The sequence below is a fragment of the Eschrichtius robustus genome, chromosome 2, assembly GCF_028021215.1.
Source record: "Eschrichtius robustus isolate mEscRob2 chromosome 2, mEscRob2.pri, whole genome shotgun sequence".
NCBI lineage: Eukaryota > Metazoa > Chordata > Mammalia > Artiodactyla > Eschrichtiidae > Eschrichtius > Eschrichtius robustus.
In genome coordinates this window covers 128,119,660-128,140,967 of record NC_090825.1, presented here as the reverse complement: position 1 = coordinate 128,140,967, position 21,308 = coordinate 128,119,660, and the positions used below count along the sequence as shown (strand labels likewise).

At 37.0% G+C, this 21,308-nt stretch overlaps 1 protein-coding gene across 1 annotated transcript in view; it reads right to left on the bottom strand.

The window, feature by feature from the left end:
• G3BP1 (G3BP stress granule assembly factor 1) overlaps positions 1 to 21,308 on the bottom strand; it is a 38,286-nt gene that overhangs the window by 8,640 nt on the left and 8,338 nt on the right. The window contains exons 2-11 of the mRNA XM_068536255.1: positions 13,968 to 14,080; positions 11,878 to 11,959; positions 11,230 to 11,403; positions 8,531 to 8,621; positions 7,508 to 7,601; positions 6,107 to 6,308; positions 4,107 to 4,208; positions 3,530 to 3,641; positions 3,180 to 3,308; positions 2,679 to 2,788 (exon numbers count right to left, since the gene is read on the bottom strand). Of these exons, the coding sequence (XP_068392356.1) occupies positions 2,679 to 2,788; positions 3,180 to 3,308; positions 3,530 to 3,641; positions 4,107 to 4,208; positions 6,107 to 6,308; positions 7,508 to 7,601; positions 8,531 to 8,621; positions 11,230 to 11,403; positions 11,878 to 11,959; positions 13,968 to 14,062 (1,191 nt within the window). The 5' untranslated portion in view covers positions 14,063 to 14,080. The remainder of the gene's footprint in view (positions 1 to 2,678; positions 2,789 to 3,179; positions 3,309 to 3,529; positions 3,642 to 4,106; positions 4,209 to 6,106; positions 6,309 to 7,507; positions 7,602 to 8,530; positions 8,622 to 11,229; positions 11,404 to 11,877; positions 11,960 to 13,967; positions 14,081 to 21,308) is intronic.

The window sequence follows — 21,308 nt, the reverse complement described above, 5'->3', positions numbered from 1 at the left end:
CGATCCCTGGTCAAGGAACTAGATCCCACATGCGTGCTGCAACCAAGAGTTTGCATGCTACAACTAAGGAGCCAGACAGCCACAACTAAGGAGCCCGCCTGCCGCAACTAAGACCCGGTGCAACCAAATAAATAAATGTTAAAAAATTAAGAACAAACCAAAACAAAAAAAAGAAGTCTAAAAAATTCCTGAAGGGAGTACGGTAGACTTCTACCAATACAGTGAGGTGAGGGAAAGGCAAGCTACATCTGAAGTCACCAGAGTACACAGGAATGATCTGAAAGTGCATGTGAGGAAACCTGCATGGGGGTGGGGCAGGGGAGCCTCTTTTGAGCTCTGACTCTAAAGTGAATTTTAAATTCTGATTAAATATATACTTATATTTGTACATTTATAAGTATTTTAACACAAATTTACCAATATTTATATATATATATATATTTTATATACACAGCATATAAATCACACACATTAATGTGAAGTGCTGTTCCTGGTAATGTTCTAGATACAATGGGAAAAATAAAATCATTTAAAGTCTGAAAGATAAGGAGAGGTTAGGACTGCGGATATTTTAAAAGGTAGTTATGGAAGATATCTCTAAGGAGGTATCACAAGGATAGAAGCAATCTGAATGAAAAAAGGTAGCAGACATACAGCTACTTTCTGAGGAAATTTACCTCAACAATTCCTATGCATAACGATGCCATGCCTTACCCACAGGGGTTAAATGAAACACCAAAGCCCTCATCTTGGATAATTAACTGGAAGCAAGCGATCAGGCCTGACCTTGTTTGGCCCCACTGGAGTATCATACCATCTAAGAAAATACAAAGTCAAGGCTGCACCAAAAAGTGTGGCCCCTGGATCTATTGCATGCTCCGTGGTGGATTTATCAACAAAGCCTACTGGACATCTCTGGGTTCAGTATTGTGTGTCCTGGGTGACATAAGCCATTATTCTCTCCACACTTCTCAGGGTTTTGCAGGAGATGCTTCACAAAAATAGTGGTCCAACAGTTTGATAGATAATGTACATTTCAGATTAAGGCTAACTTAATGTTATGACCACAACATTAAACTTCGTAATATACCCATTAACATTCTGGAGAACGTGAGAGGTTCTGGAGAACCTCTGGGAAATAATGATCTACAACATTTCTAACTAACGTGGTTAATAAAATGTGTAAGTTTTAACTGGCAGAAACTGAAAGCAGATTAGTGGTTGCCAGGGGCTGGGGAGAGAGGATATGGGGAAAGACTGCTTAATGGGTAAGGGACTTACTTTTGATGAAAATGTTTTGCAACTAGATAGGTGATGGTTGCACAACAATGTGTATTAAATGCCACTGAATTGCACACTGTATTATTTTTTAATGAAATTTTTTGTTTTGTTTTATTAATTTGTTTTTGGCCACGCTGGATCTTCATGGCTGTGTGCAGGCTTTCTCTAGTTGCAGCTAGCAGGGACTTCTCTCCGTCGTGGTGTGCGGGCTTCTCATTCCAGTGGGTTCTCTTGCTGTGGAGCACAGGCTCTAGGCGCATGGGCTTCAGTAGTTGCAGCATGCAGGCTCAGTAGTTGCGGCACATGGGCCCTAGAGCACACGGGCTTCAGTAGTTGTGGTGCATGGGCTCAGTTGCTGCAGCACGCAGGCTCTAGGGTGCACAGGCCTCAGTAGTTGCAGCATGCAGGCTCAGTAGTTGCGGCACATGGGCCCTAGAGCACACGGGCTTCAGTAGTTGTGGTGCATGGGCTCAGTTGCTGCAGCACGCAGGCTCTAGGGTGCACAGGCCTCAGTAGTTGTGGTGCACAGGCTCAGTGGTTGTGGCTCGCGGGCCCTAGAGCACAGACTCAGTAGTTGTGGCACACGGGCTTAGTTGCTCTGCGGCGTGTGGGATCTTCCCAGACCAGGGCTCAAACCCATGTCCCCTGCATTGGCAGGCAGATCCTTAACCACTGCACCAACAGGGAAGTCTTGAACTGTACACTTTAAAATGGTTAATTTTGTTATGTGAATTTCACCTCAATTGAAAAAAAAAGTGAGGTCTTAAAACTCCCACACCCATCTCAGTAAATCAACAGTATTTACACCTTTGTTCTTCTCTACTACTAGAGAAAGTGTTTTTTTGCTAATGAAAGACGTGGGGGAAGGAAAGGGCTCTTTAAGAACACAGAAATAAGATTCTGATTCTACAAATCCCTCTATTATTAGAGAAAGTACTGTTAATAGAAGTGCCTTAAGGTAGGGTGACTCCAAACCCAGACAACTTATAGAACAAAAGAAGCTCCTCATAGTTATACCCGAACAGTTATATAAGAAGACTACAAATATACCTGGTAAACAAACTGATTCTAAGTTATCTTAGCTAAAAATAACATAATATTTAATTCATCACTTACACCAGAAGCCACTACCAAAGAAAGGAACTGCATAAATCTCAGTGCATTGGTTACCATAGTTATTTCATTCTCCATCATGCACGTATTCAAAAAGTACGTTATTTAGATGGCAGTTTTGTTTTTCTAACTCCCAGGCAGTTCTTTTAATAATGGTTAAACATGATGGAAAATATTACCCAGACATGTTGGAATAAACTGCGCTTTACATATAAGACATAGTTTTAAGGATGAATACGTTAAAAGACCAAAGATACAGAAAATCAAGAGGAAAAACTGCTTACCCTGTTGCTAAGCACCTTCTGAACAGGCTCAGAATCATCAAACACAACGAACCCAAAATTGGGTAATTTCCCACCGCTGTTAATACGCAGCTCCACCACATTCCCATAATCTGCAAGTGGAACACAGATTCTCAAATAACTTAGAACATTTCCTTTAAGTATTACACGCGCACTGTCCAATGACAGCCACTAGTAACACATGGTCACAAAGCATGTGAACTGTGGCTACTCCAAAATAAGATGTGCCCTACGTGCAACATACACACTAGATTTCAAAGACTTAGGATAGGCTGATGGACAGTATCTCATGTTTGTACATATTAAGATGATGTCTTAGATACACTGGGTTAAATAAAATATTATTAAAATTAAATTATCCAGGTTCTTTTTGCCTTTTAAAATGTTACTACAAAACTTAAAATTATACATGTGGCTCATCTTCTATTTCTATTGGATAGCACTGTATTAAATGAATCTAGTATTTAAAACTCAATAACCTACTTTGAAAAAAATCTTTAAGCTCTGATTTGTCCACCTCATGAGGCAGGTTGCCGATAAAGAGTTGGTGACTGTCAGGGTGTCTCACGATTCTTCGGGGTTCAACGTCACCTTGCTCACCAGCCTCACGGACTGAAGAGGAAACAAAAGCAGCAAGGAATGAGAAAGAAGACACCTTCCAGTGACTGTTCCATTCAACAGTTCTCTCTACCCCTAAATACAGGCAATTATTCCATTAACTCCACAACATATTTTTTTAAATCTAAGTACACACAAACATCAACTACCCTCCCAAAACAAGCTCTCACCCTCAACAGGCTCAGACTAAAGAAGCCACCCTTCTGAGCTCTCACCTGGTCTAGGTCCCCTCTGGGGAGGAACATTTATTCGCTGTTCTCGCACCCTTTGATCTCTCTGAGGCCTCTGCGGTGGAATCTGAGATTCAGGCTTAGACTCCGGCCGAGGCTAAAAAATGTATAACGTTAACTTTTGTGTAAGAACAAAGCAAGCTTACCTTTTTTTCTTGTGAAGTATCCTAGCTAACAGTAAGGTTTAAACTAGAAAATGACAATTCCCTCGTTCTCTCACCAAAAAAAAAAAAAAAAAAAACACACATTAAAAATCACCTTGTAACACAGATGTAGAGGACAAACGTATGGACACCAAGGGGGGAAAGCGGCGGGGGTGGGGGGGGCGGGGGCTGGTGGTGTGATGAATTGGGTGATTGGGATTGACATGTATACACTGATGTGTATAAAATTGATGACTAATAAGAACCTGCTGTATAAAAAATAAAATAAAATTAAAAAAATTTAAAAAAAATCACCTTGTACCCTTCTCCTCTGCCTTATTCATTAAACCTCTGTGAAATCACATTACACGAAAATACAAGTAAATTTGCCTAATACGCAAGCTTAATTAAAAACTCACCTGTGAAGCTGGTACTTTAACAACATGAGGTGGTATCCCAGTAACTGGAACAGCTCCACTGGGTGGAAGGTTCTTACTGGTCACAGATGCCCAAGAAAAGGTCTAAGGGGACACACCAACATCAGCTGATTACACTACTTATCACAACAATATAAAAGGTATTAGTTTTTGGGCTTCCCTGGTGGTGCAGTGGTTAAGAATCTGCCTGCCAATGCAGGGTACACAGGTTCAAGCCCTGGGCCGGGAAGATCCCACATGCCACGGAGCAACTAAGCCCATGTGCCACAACTAATGAGCCTGCGCTCTAGAGCCTGCGAGCCACACCTACTGAAGCTTGGGCATGCAGAGCTCGTGCTCCGCAATAAGAGAAGCCCATGCACCACAACCAAGAGTAGCCCCCGCTCGCCGCAACTAGAGAAAGACCACACACAACGAAGACCCAACACAGCCAAAATTAAATACATAAATTTATTTTTTAAAAAAGGTATTAGCTTTTGATTTCTTGTATTATTACATGTGCATCTCATTTTCAGAGGCAAGATGGAATTTATAAGTAACTTGAGATTCCTTTTCCCCACTACTTAAAATTTAGTACTAAAATTCCTTAGGACTAATCATCAAGTATCAGCAAAGTATGAGAGGCTACTTTCACATAATTTCAAGTTTGTGAATCAAAGAAAATTCTCCTTCCAAAACCAGCTCTTCCTCCTATGATTCTCTCAATCTATAACCCAATTACACCAACTTTAGAATCTTCTTGAGTTATTTCAATCAATACCAAAATCACCAAATCCTGTTATTTACCTCTTAAATCTCTTCTCCATCTCCACTGCCATGACCCTAATCCAAGATGTCATTACCTCTCTCCAGAACTACTATAATTAAGCCACCTAACTTGTCACCCATTCTCAATCCAGCCAACCTACTTTTCCACCTGCAAGCTAAAGTCATTTCACCATTTCTCTTTCCTACTCACCCAGAAGCTTCCAGAGACCAAGAACTCTACCTACTTTACTGACAGTTCCCACACCTAGAACAATGCCTAACGCAAAGACACTTGAAATAACTGTCAGACAAACGGCATTACAAGAACCCTGGCCCCATAAATACAGCACTAAAACATATTCCTTCAAAGAGCATCAACTGTAGAGGTTCTGTTAGTTCAGTTGTTATCATCTTGATGTGACTCAGGGACAGTAACTGAAAATCTTCAAACTTTTCTAATCAGGTATTCTAATTAGAAAAGTAGTTATACTTGAGCAATTTGTTTCTACTTCTACTGTAAAGTCGTCCTCAATTAGATTTCATAGAAAAGGGCAGGAAAAGTCTGTTGTGCCATGTTATTTTTTTTTTGTCTTTTTTTATTTTTTTTATTTATTTATTATTTATGGCTGTGCTGGGTCTTCGTTTCTGTGCGAGGGCTTTCTCTAGCTGTGGCAAGTGGGGGCCACTCTTCATCGCGGTGCGCGGGCCTCTCACTATCGTGGCCTCTCCTGTTGCGGAGCACAAGCTCCAGACGCGCAGGCTCAGTAATTGTGGCTCGCGGGCCCAGTTGCTCCGCGGCATATGGGATCTTCCCAGACCAGGGCTCGAACCCGTGTCCCCTGCATTGGCAGGCAGACTCTCAACCACTGCGCCACCAGGGAAGCCCGTGCCATGTTATTTTTTAAAGATAGACTATCACTTGTTTAACAAGCACACAATAATCTGCAATTTGAAAGATGTAATATTAAAAAGAAGGTTTGTTGATGCAGTGATAAAATAGCACCTGAAATTTCTGGCCTAAAAAGTATTCAAGTTTCCTTAGAGGAGGGGAAAAACTACTTTTGACTTTATAAAGCAATATGTATCTTACTTCTTATCTGAGGTACGGCTCAATATGGAAGAAACTTCCCTAAACAACCAATATGAAAATGCACCTACAAAAGTCAACCAACAATAAAGAAGAAGAGAGATTTTGAAAAATAGAAATGGAATAAAAATGAAGACACATTGCATACTCTCAAGTCCTCCTGCACTGTCTGGGCTATGTCTGCAGGCGCTGGAGAAGAACTCTTCTGAGCATCCTCAGGAGCAGGTTCTTCCAATACTGGCTCAGACTTTTCCTCTTGGACTTCAGACACAGGTTCTTGCTCTGGCTCTGGTTCAGGATCAGGCTCTGGTTCAGCAACAGGTTCTTCTAAATGTTCTTCTAAGTCATTGCTTTCATGGTAAAATTTGAGAAATATCATTCTGCTTCCGTTGATTTAGCAAGAAATTCCTAGAGACCTGAACCTAAAAAACATAGCTCCCTCCTCCCCAAAAAGATCTAAGAATTATGTATTAGCGTATTAAAACAAGACAACTTTTTAGAAAATCCCTCAGTGAGCAAATCTTAACTACAGTCAGATTTGCTAAATTCTGATTAAGCAAATGCATCAAACAGATCAAAATGAACCAGAGCAGTGTTTCTCAGAATCCCAAAATTATTACAATTTACCTATCACATATCACAAAACTCTAATAGGCTATGGGGAGATGGAAAGGTACAGTTTCAGTTTTTTCAAGATAAAAATTTCTAGACATCTACTGCACAATCATGTGCATATACTTAACACTACTGTAAAGTACACTTAAAAATGGTTAAGAAGGTAAATTTTATGTTATGTGGTTTTTAGTATCAAAACTTTTTCTCATAATAAAAACACACAAGGAATTTTGGAGGAAAAAAAACCATCAGTTGTGATTCAGAATAGTTCTTAAACTTCCACATAAGTCACTTTAACAAACTGCAGATGCTTTCCCCCCCGGAAATTCTAATTTGGTAGGTTTGTGGTAGGACAACAAATCTTCATTTTCAACCAGCAACCCAGATGAGGCAAGTCAGTCCCATCACCACACCTTGAGACACATTTGAAAGTATCCTTTAAGCACTGAATATTAACATTAAGGGTATCACAGGGCAACAAGTAAATATTAATTTATATTGCTATCCAACATATTTCTGTTCCAGTTGCAGATTAAAAAAAAACCTAAGATACAGTCACACATTTGTCTGAGCTAATAAATGAAGTTCTTTATTGCTACTTAACTCATGTCTGAATTTCTGTCAATTTATGTCTAAGTCCTTGCATACCTTCCATCTCAAAAGCACTTAAAGCTATGCCTTGATGTATTAAATACTTGATAAAACCAAACCAAAAAGCAACTGATAGATACTATTTAAGCAGTCCTCAGACTGCAATCTATATTAAACAAGTTATATATTTATGTTACATACCAAAAGCAAAACCTTTCTTCTGGGAAATTATCACTATTTTCTGAGATAATTCTGAGCATTATGGCTGCCCTCCAACAAACAGAAAGACTAAACAACTCAAATTCTCATGCAGCTCTGGACAGATGAACAAAGTTTTCCTTACCTGACAGTTTGATCATAGAAAGTTCCAGAATCATCAGGAACCACCTCAGGTGTCTGCTGTCTTTCTTCAGGTTCCTCTACTTCTTCTTCAGATTCTAAATGAGAAAAGAAACTTAACATACTTGTGCTCACTTAACTCACAAATATATTCACTTGCACAATGTTCATCATGATAAAAAAGGCAATGAAATAAGAAAAGTACACATACATAAAAAGATAAAGAAAACTGGGTAAAATCATGACGTAGGCTTTAAGGACAGAACTAAGGCCATTGTACAGTTTGGGTTATAAGCATGGAGTCTGAGGTCATATGGCCAGCAATCCAACGAAGGTTCTACCACCTAACTAGCTATATGACCTCTGTGCATTTCAGTGCCCTAATTTATTAAAAGGGAACAATAGTTCCTAAAATACTTATCTGTAAGGCTGTTGTATTATACAATAAATACAAAGCACTTAGAATTCTGAGTCATACAGAAAACACTAAAATACTAATCACTCTTAGCATTTAGAGACAATTCTCCATGGGTCGCTTGTGTTTCTGCACATCTTACAGCTGAGGCAATGGCTAACCTTTGTTCCAGACTACCTTTTAAGAATATTTATACAGCAACACTCTCGGAAAACGGTGTCTCTCTGCAGAGCAACGGGCAGGCGTGTTTGCTACCCCATTATAAGGTTTTGGTTGCTGAAACTTAGGTTCCACTCTAGTAATGCACCCCACTGCACTGCAGGTATCATCTAAACTTCTGCAGTGTCCTACTGAAACTATGGCCAAGATGCTACTATTGTTGCTGTAATAACCTGTCTACTTCTGATTTAGGAGTTTGGTGTCTTCTACCAATATCAGTGAAGTAGACTAACCTATCAGCCTCAAGTAGGTTAAAATCTCCAACCCTTCTTATGCCTTGACAATTAAAAGTTACTAATGAAAGATACAGAGAATTATGAAAACATTCAAGGAACCTACACTCTCTTCAGGTCAATCTGATGCCATCCAAAAAAATTTAGACAAGTAACTTACCTTCCTGAGGCTCAGTGACAAAGCCACCAAAGACCTCATCTTGGTATCTGAAGATATCATTATGAACATAGAACTTATTTGCAACAGAGCCCTGCAATGCCAACAGAAAGTTTTCATTTATTCAGCAAACTTTTAAAATTCCACATCACCCTACACACCATCGTTCTCAACTAAAGGCAATACTACCCACCCCAGGAGACATTTGGCAACTTCGGGAGACATTTCAGGTTTCCCATCGGGGAGGAGAGCTGACAACTACTAAGGAGAGGGCAGGGACGCTGCCAGACACCCTACGCCGCACAGGACAGCCCCACAGCAAGCAGTCACCCAGCCCCAAATGCCAATAAGGTCAAGGCTGAAAGGATCCCTGCTTTCCATTACATACTGTGTGCTTAAAATACCACCAGGTGAATATCCAAAAACTGACAAACTCTAAGTATTTAAGATGCCAAAGCCCAGACTTCAAATCATTTCTTGAACAATAAATACATATTACCAACTGCAACAGATATTTTAAAATTCGCTAAATCTCTATCCAAGAATATTGACACAAGCACTCAAACGTGTAGCTAAAAAGGTTTGCCTACCCTAGGTATGAAACACCTACGTTGAAATCCAACTATGTCATTTACTAGTCATTCAATTTCTAAGGCTGTTTCTTCATCTGCAAAATGAAGGATACCAACTTGTACTTTAGAGCTTTGAACATTAAATGAGACAGTTTATGTAACAATCCATTATACTATGGTAATGTTAGGATCTTCCCTCTCTAAAGGCAAAAAAGAACTAAATTTAGAATAATTAATAATCATCCCATGATTCCTTGAATATTCAGAAGTCCATCAACAATTTTAACACTATAGATAATCTAAGCCTTCCTCTAAAAATCATGACTAAAACGACTTCATGTAATTTTTCAAATAGACAACTGAGTTATTTTATATTCAAACAGTAAAATGATGGGGATTTTAGATTCACTACCCTTCAACAGAAAATTATCTGACGAGTAATGCTAGAGAAAACTTTTAGTCAGCAGGTCCTCTTGGAGCCCCTTCCACATGCTCACACAGATAGGATTCCTGACTTTGTTCATTGTGGACCAGTCGAGAAGGCAGTACAAATGCAATTAATCAACATAAACCTGTAGTCCTTTCATAAGCATGATAACTAAAAAAAAAAAACAGGGCTCCTTGAAGAAACAGCTGACTCCAGAACTGGGGTTGTGGCTGGAGCAGGGAGAGTGCAAGGTGAGCCTGAAACATCTGTGCCACAAACTGCCCCCCCCGGCAAAAAACCCCCCAAAACAAACAAAAAAAAAACAGAAACCCGCTTGAAGGGGTTCACACTTAGCAGATCCTAGGACACTTCAGAAATCAATAAAAAATTAACTAAATCCATTAAATAAACAAAGACCCCATGATAGACAGAAGAAAAGGCAAAGTTCTTTACAGTAGAATGCCAACTAATAAATAAAGAATTAGATGATCACCATTTGTAGCCATCAGAGTAGCAACTGATTCTGGCAAGAATCAATGAATGCTAAAACTAGCGCCTAAAAGTTTGATGAAGAACAAAGTACACGCACAGTCTCAAAGAAGCACCCACAATTTACTTACTAATGAGAAAAGTAAAAGCACTAACTTTACAGTGGCAAAACCTGGTGACCATCACCTTAACTAAGTAATACTAATAATGGGACTAAATGACATCAAGTGCTACCTAATGTGAGGCACTGAAAGACACGTACAACCTAAAACTAATTATAAGGAAATATCAGACAATTCAAACTGACGCATTCTACACGGTAATTTGATTGTCCTCTTTAACAACATCAATGTCTTGAAAAACAAAATATTAATGAATTATAGCAGATTAAAGGAGCCTAAAGAGACATGACAGCTATATGCAATGTGTAATTCTGAACTGAATCTTGGACAAGGAAAAAAAAATTACTATTCTTTGTATTATTGGGACAATAACCAAAATTTAAATATGGACTATAGATGGATAATTGTATTACAAATACTTCTTGAATTTGATAACTGTACTTTGGTTATGGAAGAGAAATCCTTATTCTTAAGAAGTGCTCACTTAAGTACTGGAGGATGACTGGGCATAATATCTCCAATTTTTTTTCTTTTTTTAAATTTTATTTATTTATCTAATTTTGGCTGTGCTGGGTCTTCGTTGCGGCACATGGGCTTTCTCTAGTTGCGGTGAGTGGGGACTACTCTTCGTGGTGGTGTGCGGGCTTCTCATTGAGGTGGCTTCTCTTGTTGTGGAGCATGGGCTCTAGGTGTGCAGGCTTCAGTAGTTGGGGCGTGAGGGTTCAATATTTGTGGCTCGCGGGCTCTAGAGTGCAGGCTCAGTAGTTGTGGCGCACGGGCTTAGTTGCTCCGCGGCATGTGGGATCTTCCCAGACCAGGGATCGAACCCATGTCCCCTGCATTGGCAGGTGGATTCTTAACCACTGTGCCACCAGGGAAGTCCTCCAATTTACTTTTAAAATAGTTTAGAATTAAAAATGATAGGTAAATAGAAAAAGAATTATAAATGTGTGGGCAAATGTGGCTCTAGGTAAGATATATGTAAGAGTACTTCTGCACTATTATTTCAACTTTTCTGTATATTTAAAATTTCAAAATGAACAGTTTTTAAAAAGACATGTACAACCTTTCATTGTTATTTTTTTTTCATACCTCAGGAGCAAGGACAAAGGTCTGCATGAATCTCCTCAAAGCCTGGTTGTTATTAGAGAGCAAGCCCATCACCTGGACCACCACACCGTCATTCAGGGTGGCATGAGCATCGACATGACGGATCTTAGTGTGGCAATTGGTGAAATTTTGTGACATCACTTTCCTATGGATTTCCTAAGGAATCGAGGGAAGAGAATGCAGAATCTCCAAGAACAACAAAAAACTTTCTAACACAACAAAGACAGCGCATTTACCTGTGCACATTTAAATTACAAACTACACAGGCCCCACTGTAATTTGTCTTAGTACAGTATATTCCCAATGACACCTTAACCTTAATTATTAAAATTATTGTCCTTAACTAACATAACTAAAATGTTTACAATAGATGATCCCCATGCTAAAACCTATTATCTTCTAACATAAAAAAACTTCAGAATATATCATACAAAATGAACAAAAGTGACATTACAAGCTTTTCAATGATTATCATATAAACCAAGTAGTTACTGAATACCTAAATTTCTAAACAGAAGTTGAGAAATTTGATCTTTAAATATCAACAAACGTATCAAGCATGTATCCACCTCAATTCTATGGGTTATTTTCTAGCTGCTCAACAGCCTACACGAAGCTTGTTATGCTTACTTTCTGTCCATAGACCGCATCTGCTGGCTTTCCATTTGAATCCAATCCCCCATGGACATAAGAAGAGTTCTTTCCATAAAATCTGTAAAACAGAAAGATACTTGTCATCTTCAAGTATCCTAAGACCAGGTATTTACTGTTCATGTTTGAGCCCATCTGTCTCACTAGTACATTCTTGGAGGCAGCAATGTGTTTTCTTTTTCATCTTTGTATGCAATCATATATGCATCACCTACATGTCACAATATTTGCTGAATGGGAATGAATCTGGTCAAGGAATTTTTACAAGTCACAAGTTTCAGGTCGCAGGAAAGGATGATCATGTTGGGAAGGATCTTGTAGTTCATGTCAGGAAGGCCACTTAAAATAAAAGTCCCTGTTTTCACTCAAGGAGACCACAGGTAGTCTTGATATAGATGAGGACATTTATACTCTCTACCGACTTAGAGAGTCCTTTTATATCTGGGAATGCATGTGATGAGTTCCCATTAAAAACCCAGTAACTCAGGCAGATGGGTTTTAGGAGTAGTTTAACAATTTTTGCTGATGCATTAAGAGCTTCAGACGTAAATCTTCATAGCTTTAATTCACCTGTATCCTCAAAATTGTCTTGTTTTCATTACAACAATACTGAATTAGGGAAGCGCCAACAACATCCCGCCCCAACACACACACTGACACACAGAAAATACCCTAACTTGGGGATAATCACTTTTAGGATTTCTTGACACTTGTACTCCAAATTAACAATTTTTCACAAATAAGCCCATACATGTCATTCTACATCCTGATTGTTTTTTCCTCCAAAAAAGGGACAGATCTGGGGCCTTAAGGATCCCAAAAGTACCTTTCAACTTTCAAAGTTATTAAAAGGCTACACATCAGCCAGTCAATCAGTTCACTGCTGGCTAATCCACTTTTCATTGCATCTAAAATGTACCTCAGAGATGAAATGTGAAAAACAGATGTGTTAGAACCAGTAAATAACAATATTGACAAGAAATGTATTTGGTTAGTTTGTTTCAACTCCTGCTCCACTTTAAATTCCAAATGTATCTAACTTCTAAAGGCACAGAATACAATTGACCAAAAAAACAACAAAAAGGGGGGAAAGAAAGGTTTAGGGCTTAGTTCTATCACTTAATAGGTTTGTGAGTACCAGCAAATTTTTAACCCCTTAGTGTCTTTATCTGTAAAATGAAGTTAACTATCCTACAATGCCTTACTAAGAGGTTTTTATAAAGATCAAGAAGAAAAAGGTAAAAGTGTTTTGGAAATGATAAAGCCTTAAAAAAAAAAAAACACAAGTGATACTTTCCATTTTCAGAACAAGGACTCAAAACGAATTTAAAAACATTCCTTTACACCTAATAATCATGTGGTATCCAATATGCAAACTGGCAAGATACAGAAGAAAAAATAGTTCTGGTCCAACAAATACACATTTTAGAATTTCTAAAAAATATTCTAATAAGTCCACATAAACAAACTTAAGAGCTTTGTATAATGCAGCATTGTTTGTAAGAGGAAATAATGGAAGCAACTTACATATTCATCATTAGGGGATTAAAACATATGTTACACCTCTGGAAAATGAAAACCTTCTAGGTAACAAAATAAATGTGATACATGTACTACCCTTGTAAGATGATCACAGATTATCAAATAAAAAAGCTAAAACACAGTATAATAAAAAAATTTGCACCTACATAGAAAAATCGTTAGCATATCAACACAAAAGTATGTGATTAAAGGAACACTCTTGCATCTTCTTCAATACATTCTTACTAAATAATTCATGATTCACCAAAAACAGCAAAACGGAAAACAAAATCAAAAGCACAAAAATTATACGTTTACATTATCAAGCATTACTTTTCTGATAATGTATAGGCAACTTAGACTAATTTTTAAATAATATTTGTATATTCTATTACATAATTTGAACAACCATCACTTTTTGGTACTTACACAAAGCAATTTTATGCAGTAACCTTAGAAGGTGCATGATGAATAAGAGAATCTTAAGGATAAGTACCCACACACTAAAACACAGCATTAGATGATGCTCAGGGAAAAAAAGGTCTTACCTGTGTAGCATGTCTGGGGCCTGGTTCAGCAGTGTGTAATACTGTCTCACAAATTCCCGCCCGACCAGCAGGGGACTAGGCTTCTCCATAACCATTGCTTTGGTCAATTCAACCTGGAAAAAAAAAGTCAAGTATGTTCAACCTGAAAGATCAAGTACAAGGGGAGAAAGGGTCAGGGGAGCAGACTGAATCATTTAGCTGAGACCGACTCATAGACCAACAGGATCACTTCAGCAATTCTTGGGTTTTTAAAAGGAATAAACACTATAAGAAACAAACAAAACCCACAGACCAGTGAGGTTTTATATATTCAAATTTACTGTAATCAGATGAATGCTATGGGGGAAAAAAATCACTACTAAGAATTAATTCATCATTATTCCCAATATTCAATTTCCTTAAACTTAATATAAGAACTTCAAAGGTACATATTGCCAACATGCATCCTATCATAACTTTCCCAAGCCAATAAAATCAATTAAGAGTGTTCCACTTGTAATATTACAACATATTACTATGGCAATATTAGGTTCAAGGGTGATAAATATATATTTGACAATATAGACACATACTATCACATTTTTAGTCAAACTAAATCAGAGAAATTTTTACTACCTTTAAAAATGAAAAAAAAATCGAAAATGAAAAAAAATAAGCAGAAAGTAACAAATGATGTTTTTACTCAACAAAATAATCCCTACCACCTCAAAATTATGACTTAAAGTATGCTGGAGTGTTAAGAAAGGCACCTGGCACACAGTAAGTTCTCAATTACTGCCTGTTATTATTTTTTAAAAAACCCTTTCAAAAAAATATTTGGGGCTTTCCTGGTGGCGCAGTGGTTGAGTCTGCCTGCTAATGCAGGGGACACGGGTTCGAGCCCTGGTCTGGGAGGATCCCGCATGCCACGGAGCGACTACGCCCGTGAGCCACAACTGCTGAGCCTGCGCGTCTGGAGCCTGTGCTCCGCAAAGGGAGAGGCCACGATAGAGAGAGGCCCGCGCACCGCGATGAGGAATGGCCCCCGCTTGCCGCAGCTAGAGGAAGCCCTCGCAGAGAAATGAAGACCCAACACAGCCAAAAAAATAAATAAATAAATAAATAATAATTAAAGGTGCTAATAATTAAAAAAAAAAAAAATTTGGCATGAGATAATCCAAGTTTTCATTTGAGGAGATAAAATCATCCCGAACTTGATAAACATAAAGGCAAACAGAGGTACGTATAATTAACTACAGTATAAAGGAACAATGAGAGAAATTGTATTTCAGTTTTCCTAAAGAATGGGCAAAATGGATCGAGTTTGGTTGGTCAATTCCTGTACAAGCAATCTGTGGAGATGTTTATCCTCATCTAGTGCATGACTGCATTATTCTTGAATACCTAGACCATTTATTACTTGTTTCACCAAGATCTAAGAAACTAGACTAATAACATCAACCTAATTGCACCCTTTGATACTGCCAAGTAGTCTCATTATAATATAAATTTCTAAATAATATTTTATCAAATATTGCTTCCCACATCCAATCTTCCCATGAAAAATGATGAAAATCCTCCAGGTTATATATGAAAGGTAAGAAAAATAAAAACTTATAGACCACATCTGGAACTTCTCCTTTCCCTGTGAGATTATCTAGATAATTCAAATTAAAAAAAAAAACTCAGTTTGATTACCATTATCATCAGTGTTTTATTTCAGGTCATTGCCATAAAGCCAAGAAAGTTAACATATTTATACAGTAAATTGATCTTTACCTCATTTGTGAATTTTTCTTTAACTGTTATACTTCTGAAGCTTGTCAGAGAAATCCGTATCATTCACCGAGTTTCTTTATTAGTTTAACAGTTTAATATAACTGAATAGTTTGCAAACTAGGTTCTCAATTAGCATTTTAAAATGTTCCAAACAGATGGTACTTTATTCCAGGGTTACCTCAAATAGCCTTGCATACTCCCAAGGCTTATATTCACACTATGGTTCCATTAAGGTGGAAACTCCAGCTCAAGTCTCTCCTTTAAGCTCTTCTATAATAAATATCAACCAATCAGCTCGAGGGAAATGGTAGCAGTATTTAAAAATAATCTTTCTGTCAATTATATCTCAATAACTGAGAAAAAAAGAAATAAATAATATTCCATGTGCGTAAATACACATAGCATTTTAGTGAAAAGAAACTATATTGCTTCAATATTTTAAAAAAAAAAAAAAAAGGACTGATTCTTAAAATAGCCAAAAGCATCAAGAATTCTACGTAAGTCATGGTCAGATAAAAATAACATTTTGAAAGAAGGCTGCAAGCTTCTTTGAAGTCATAAAGTTTCTTAAGAGTAGAGACCATTTCTTATGCAACTTTCTAGCCCTAAAACTTAAGAGTGTCTGACACACTCAGGAATAAAAAGCTTTCTTTCATTCATCATTCTCAACACAAGTGGAGATTAGAATTTTATAAAAGCAAAACAGACTTCTGATCATCCATTTGTCAGACTGAACTATCAGGTTGTCCAGAATTCAGATTATGACCGCAGATACATTTTTTTTTCAATGATTAAGAAAAGGCCAAAGAGAAAACTAAGCTACGGTGCTAAAAAAAGAAAAGCTGCCTGAGATGGAACAGACTGGGAAGGACTGGAGGGGAACTGGCTGGGGTGAGAGGACTGTATGCATTTGGGTGATGGCTACCTGTATACAACTAAAAAAACTTTTCAAACTAAACCCTTAAATTCTATTAATTTTGTGGTTTGTAAATTATGCCTCAAAAAATCTAAATAAAAATGCTTCCACATTAAAAAAAATCCTGAAGACATCATAAAATGTTTTAGAATAATTAAGAGTACTGAACCACCCAATAGCACCAGTGACTACAAAATGTTTAGGGAAGTTCTTCAGTAATCTAAGACCATCCACTGAAAGTTTTGTGAATAACCTTGTCTATTTGATCATCATTCTCAGTAAAAAAAAAAAAAAAAATGCAGAAAATTTTGGCAATTTGAGCCCAAAAGATTTATTCTATACAAATAGACTCAATCAATTCTCATTAGAAAAATTTTATTTGGTAAATCACCACCCTGAAATCTCCACCTTTATTTCTGGTCCAAACATAAAACAGAAGCCATGAGAAATATGTAAACTAACATCATACCCTCCTGAAAATAAAGTCTTTAATCTCACCCTCGTTCATTAGAACTCTCAATTCTGTCAAATCTAAAATAATGAAAGTAAACAAAATCAAATGGCATCATCTCAGAAAAGCTGATGTTTTACCAGTTACTGATCCACTGTGACAATTAGAAACTATGCATACCAATGAAAATACATGCTAAAAATACATGAGATCCTCCCTCATTTATTAAATACTCCTGAAACACTGTGTCCTTTTAGAAGAGGTTTTACAAATTTATAATACTATGGATTCTGGCTGTTCCTTATATAACAGCATATGCCAATGGATACATTATTGGTTGGACTATGAAGCATGTACCAAAATCAGAAATAAGAGACAAACTAGATAGTCTTATTATTTTAATTATCAACAGCAATTCCCCCTTCCCCATGCTGATGTGAAGACTGGAAGACTTCCTAAAAGATACATGCCACTCTCCCAAGACAAAGTAAGTTCATTGAACATTCCAAGTAATTCCAAATTGGAGATCACTCCCTTGCAACACTGCTTTCAGATCTACAGGATAAACCTTTTGGGGTATATATTACAAATCACTCAAAAGTAATATTCCTAAAAATGATATAAAATAAAATCATTGTGGTCTAGAAAGATCAGTGATGAAAGAAACAGGACCTAGGAAGAATAAAGGGGGAAGAAGCAAATCACTCACTTCCACTAAAGTTTACTTTCCATTAATTTTATATCCAAGTTTGTAATATTGTGAATGTCATAATATGCCAAAATTGTACTCTACAAAGGGGACAAGAAAAATACATTTTAAAAATTATACTTTCCCTTAAAATTTTTTTCAAGAAATACTGAAAAAGTCCTAGTTTAGGGAAAGGGGAAGAACAGAACAGTTCTTGACCTCAAGAAGTAAAGAAAAACTTGGCCACTTAGAAATACTTAAGGAAGCAAAGATAGTAAACAATACCTTCAGTTTACCAGTTCTAACTGAACTGGTAAATCTAAGACCAGTAAGATATAACAAATGAACAGTGAAACTGAGTGCTCTACTTTAAAACAGTGAATGAGTATTTGAGATGCAACAAAAGGAAACCTTCAAATTTTCTCTGACCAATTCTCACTGGGCAAAATTCTAACACTAGTTGTGCTCCTGAGCTAGTAACAATCTCTGGTGCCCTCAGTTCTTTCATCTTTAAAATTAAAATCATAACTGCAAGAATTAAGTGTCTGGTAGTAAGCAATAAATGTTAGCTGTTACTATTACTTTTACTATTATAACTATTAACTATAGTGAAAGAAAACATTTCTACATCCCACCATTTTCTGTCACCCAGAAGATTATTTAACTATTTTGCTAGCAAAATAAAAAGAGGATTATCTCCTGAGAGAATAAGAATTTTTCTAGAGTACCTTGGACTACGGAAGCCCAAGCACTTAATGTAAAACTACTTTTTAGTGAACTTCTAGGTTGACTTGATGACTGCAGTGGTCTACTCATGAATGCCACACAGAGTCACCTGTGTGCCCACAGAATGTAACTGGCCCAATTAAACTGTAAAACCAAATGACGTGCACATCTTAATATCTTAACTTTTAAAACATGCATCACGAAGCTACAATAATTTTAGGTACGTTTATGCTATGTTAGATATAAAAATTTCTGCTCTCTTTAAAAAAACATATATAAAGCATTAAGTTTTACTTTTCTGTTGAACACTGCTAAAAATTTATTTTATTCTTAGGCTAGGAAAATAAGTTTGCTGAAGTATTTCTAAAACAATTTTCATTCATCGCAGTCATAAAGAATATTTCCGCTGAGAAAAACTACAAGAAAATATGAATCAAAATGTTTATCTCACATTAGCAACCTAAAAACTGAGAATACTGACCACTTCTTTTTTTGGGGGGGGGGGGGGGGGTGTTTATATTATGAAATAATCCATACAAAAAGTACTATATAAAAAACACAAGGTGTAAATACATACAACATAAGGTTTAAAGGTATTCACCGTTTCATTACCTGTGTTATAGAAAATTATATTTTGTTCCATATAATATATATAAAACATTTTTAAAGGAATACTATGTACCTGTTAAAAAGAATAAAATTCATAGACCTCTGAATTGCTGGAATGTCCTGGGATGAACATGAATTACTTTCAGAAAAAAAGAAAAAGAAAAACGCAACAAAGGGTACCAACATCCAATAATTTATGACCTGTTATCTTACATATTCTAGCTCTTAAAACAAAATGATCTTTAAAAATCCCTGTAAGGGACTTCCCTGGTGGCGCAGTGGTTAAGAACCCGCCTGCCAATGCAGGGGACACAGGTTCAATCCTTGGTCCGGGAAGATCCCACATGCCGCAGAGCAACTAAGCCTGTGGGTCACAACTACTGAGCCTGCGCTCTAGGGTCCGCGAGCCACAGCTACTGATGCCCGCGCACCTAGAGCCCTGTGCTCTGCAATGAGAAGCCAAAGCAATGAGAACCCCACGCACCACAAGGAAGAGTAGCCCCCGCTCGCCGCCAACTAGAGAAAGCCCACGTGCAGCAACAAAGGCCCAAAGCAGCCAAAAATAAATAAATAAAATAAATTTAAAAGAAAAAAAAAATCCCTTTAAGTTCACAATTCCATAAACTAACTCCACACTGTGTGATTTTAATTAGTCCAAGTGGGATACTTTAACAGATCTGAGGACCACAGAACATCTCTCTGTATTTACCAGCAGCAAGTAGAGATGGTCCAATTTAAACTTTTTCATGATGCAGGAAGTTTCTATCTGGTTACTTTCTCCCAACTTTCAGGATTAAGGTCTTAGAGCAGAGCAATCTCCTAAAAAGCTCTTGGTTTCATCTCTAAATTTGTCTTATGATATCTATGTACTTTGCTTTTTTAAAGGATTATATCAGAATATTTTCTGATAAGTTTTCCAGTTTTAGGAAAGATTCGTTTCTGGCTTCTAATAGTATAATTTTTCCAATAGCATCACTTCGTGTTGGCCTTAGGATCCATCAAAGCAAACAATAAAAAGCATGACTAAGGTAGTTTACAAAAAAAGTTTGAGGCAACAGAGTTGATATTAGTTACCTATAAGGAGTGAAGAATATAATTTTTATACTTTTCTTACCTTATTTGTAAAGCATGCAACATCAATGAGTGCTATTCTAAAAAAAACACACACACACGGAAATGTCAATACCTCACATACTAACATAATCACTGATTTGTTTTTACTAGTTGACCCTGATTTGTGAAATATTCAATACTTCTCTAACTTTCAAAAGACTCACTTAGCCCAATTTAACTAGACTGCATGGCAACTTTAAAGAAATTCCACATCAATTTTGTTGAAATTCAGAGAAATGTTAAAGGTGCTTCTTTTAACTGAGTCTAATAGAGCTGTGAGAATTTATGTTCCAAGAACAGGGAAGCATTAAGACCAACTATAATCCACATGAATTTTTAAATAGTAGAGCTTACTCTTTCTAATAATAGCAAAAAAGCAAAATGTCTTAATAACTCAAGATCTGTAAGTGCCCACTGTAAGTTAAGAAAAAGCACAGCATCATACTCTAAGAGATTAATATGCAGAATGGATATAGAACTCCCACACAGATCATTAAAACAAAGAATAACCTGAGAGAAAAACAAGCAAAGAAATGGAACAGGCAACTCTCAGGAAAGTAAACGGGCAACAACAAAAGATAAAGTAAGTAACTAGTAAAATGCATATTAAAACTTATCACTTCTCACAGGAGATCCTCCAAAGTATTAAAATATCACTCAGTATCAAACACTGGAAAGCAAGTAATGAAAAAAGAACCTGCAAAACTGCTGAGTGTCAACTGGTACAACCACGGTGGAGAACAACTCTGCAATTGTCTAACAAAATTAAAACCAATCTGATGAATCCAGCAATTCTCTTGTAGACTGATATATAAACAAGAGAAACTCACCCATTTGCACAAGATATAAACAGAGAAATTAAATGCCACCCTATTTCTGAAACATAAGACAGATAACAATTCACATATACGTCAAAGGGGTAATGGATTAAGTTGTAGTTTATTCACATCATGGAGAGGCCCGTATGTAAGATAATCATATGGGCACTTAAAAGATTAAAAAGTGATACAATTGATAATTACGCCAGTTTAACTGGAGTGAATTAGGAGTGTTCCTGGGAAACCGAGATATAAAGTCACC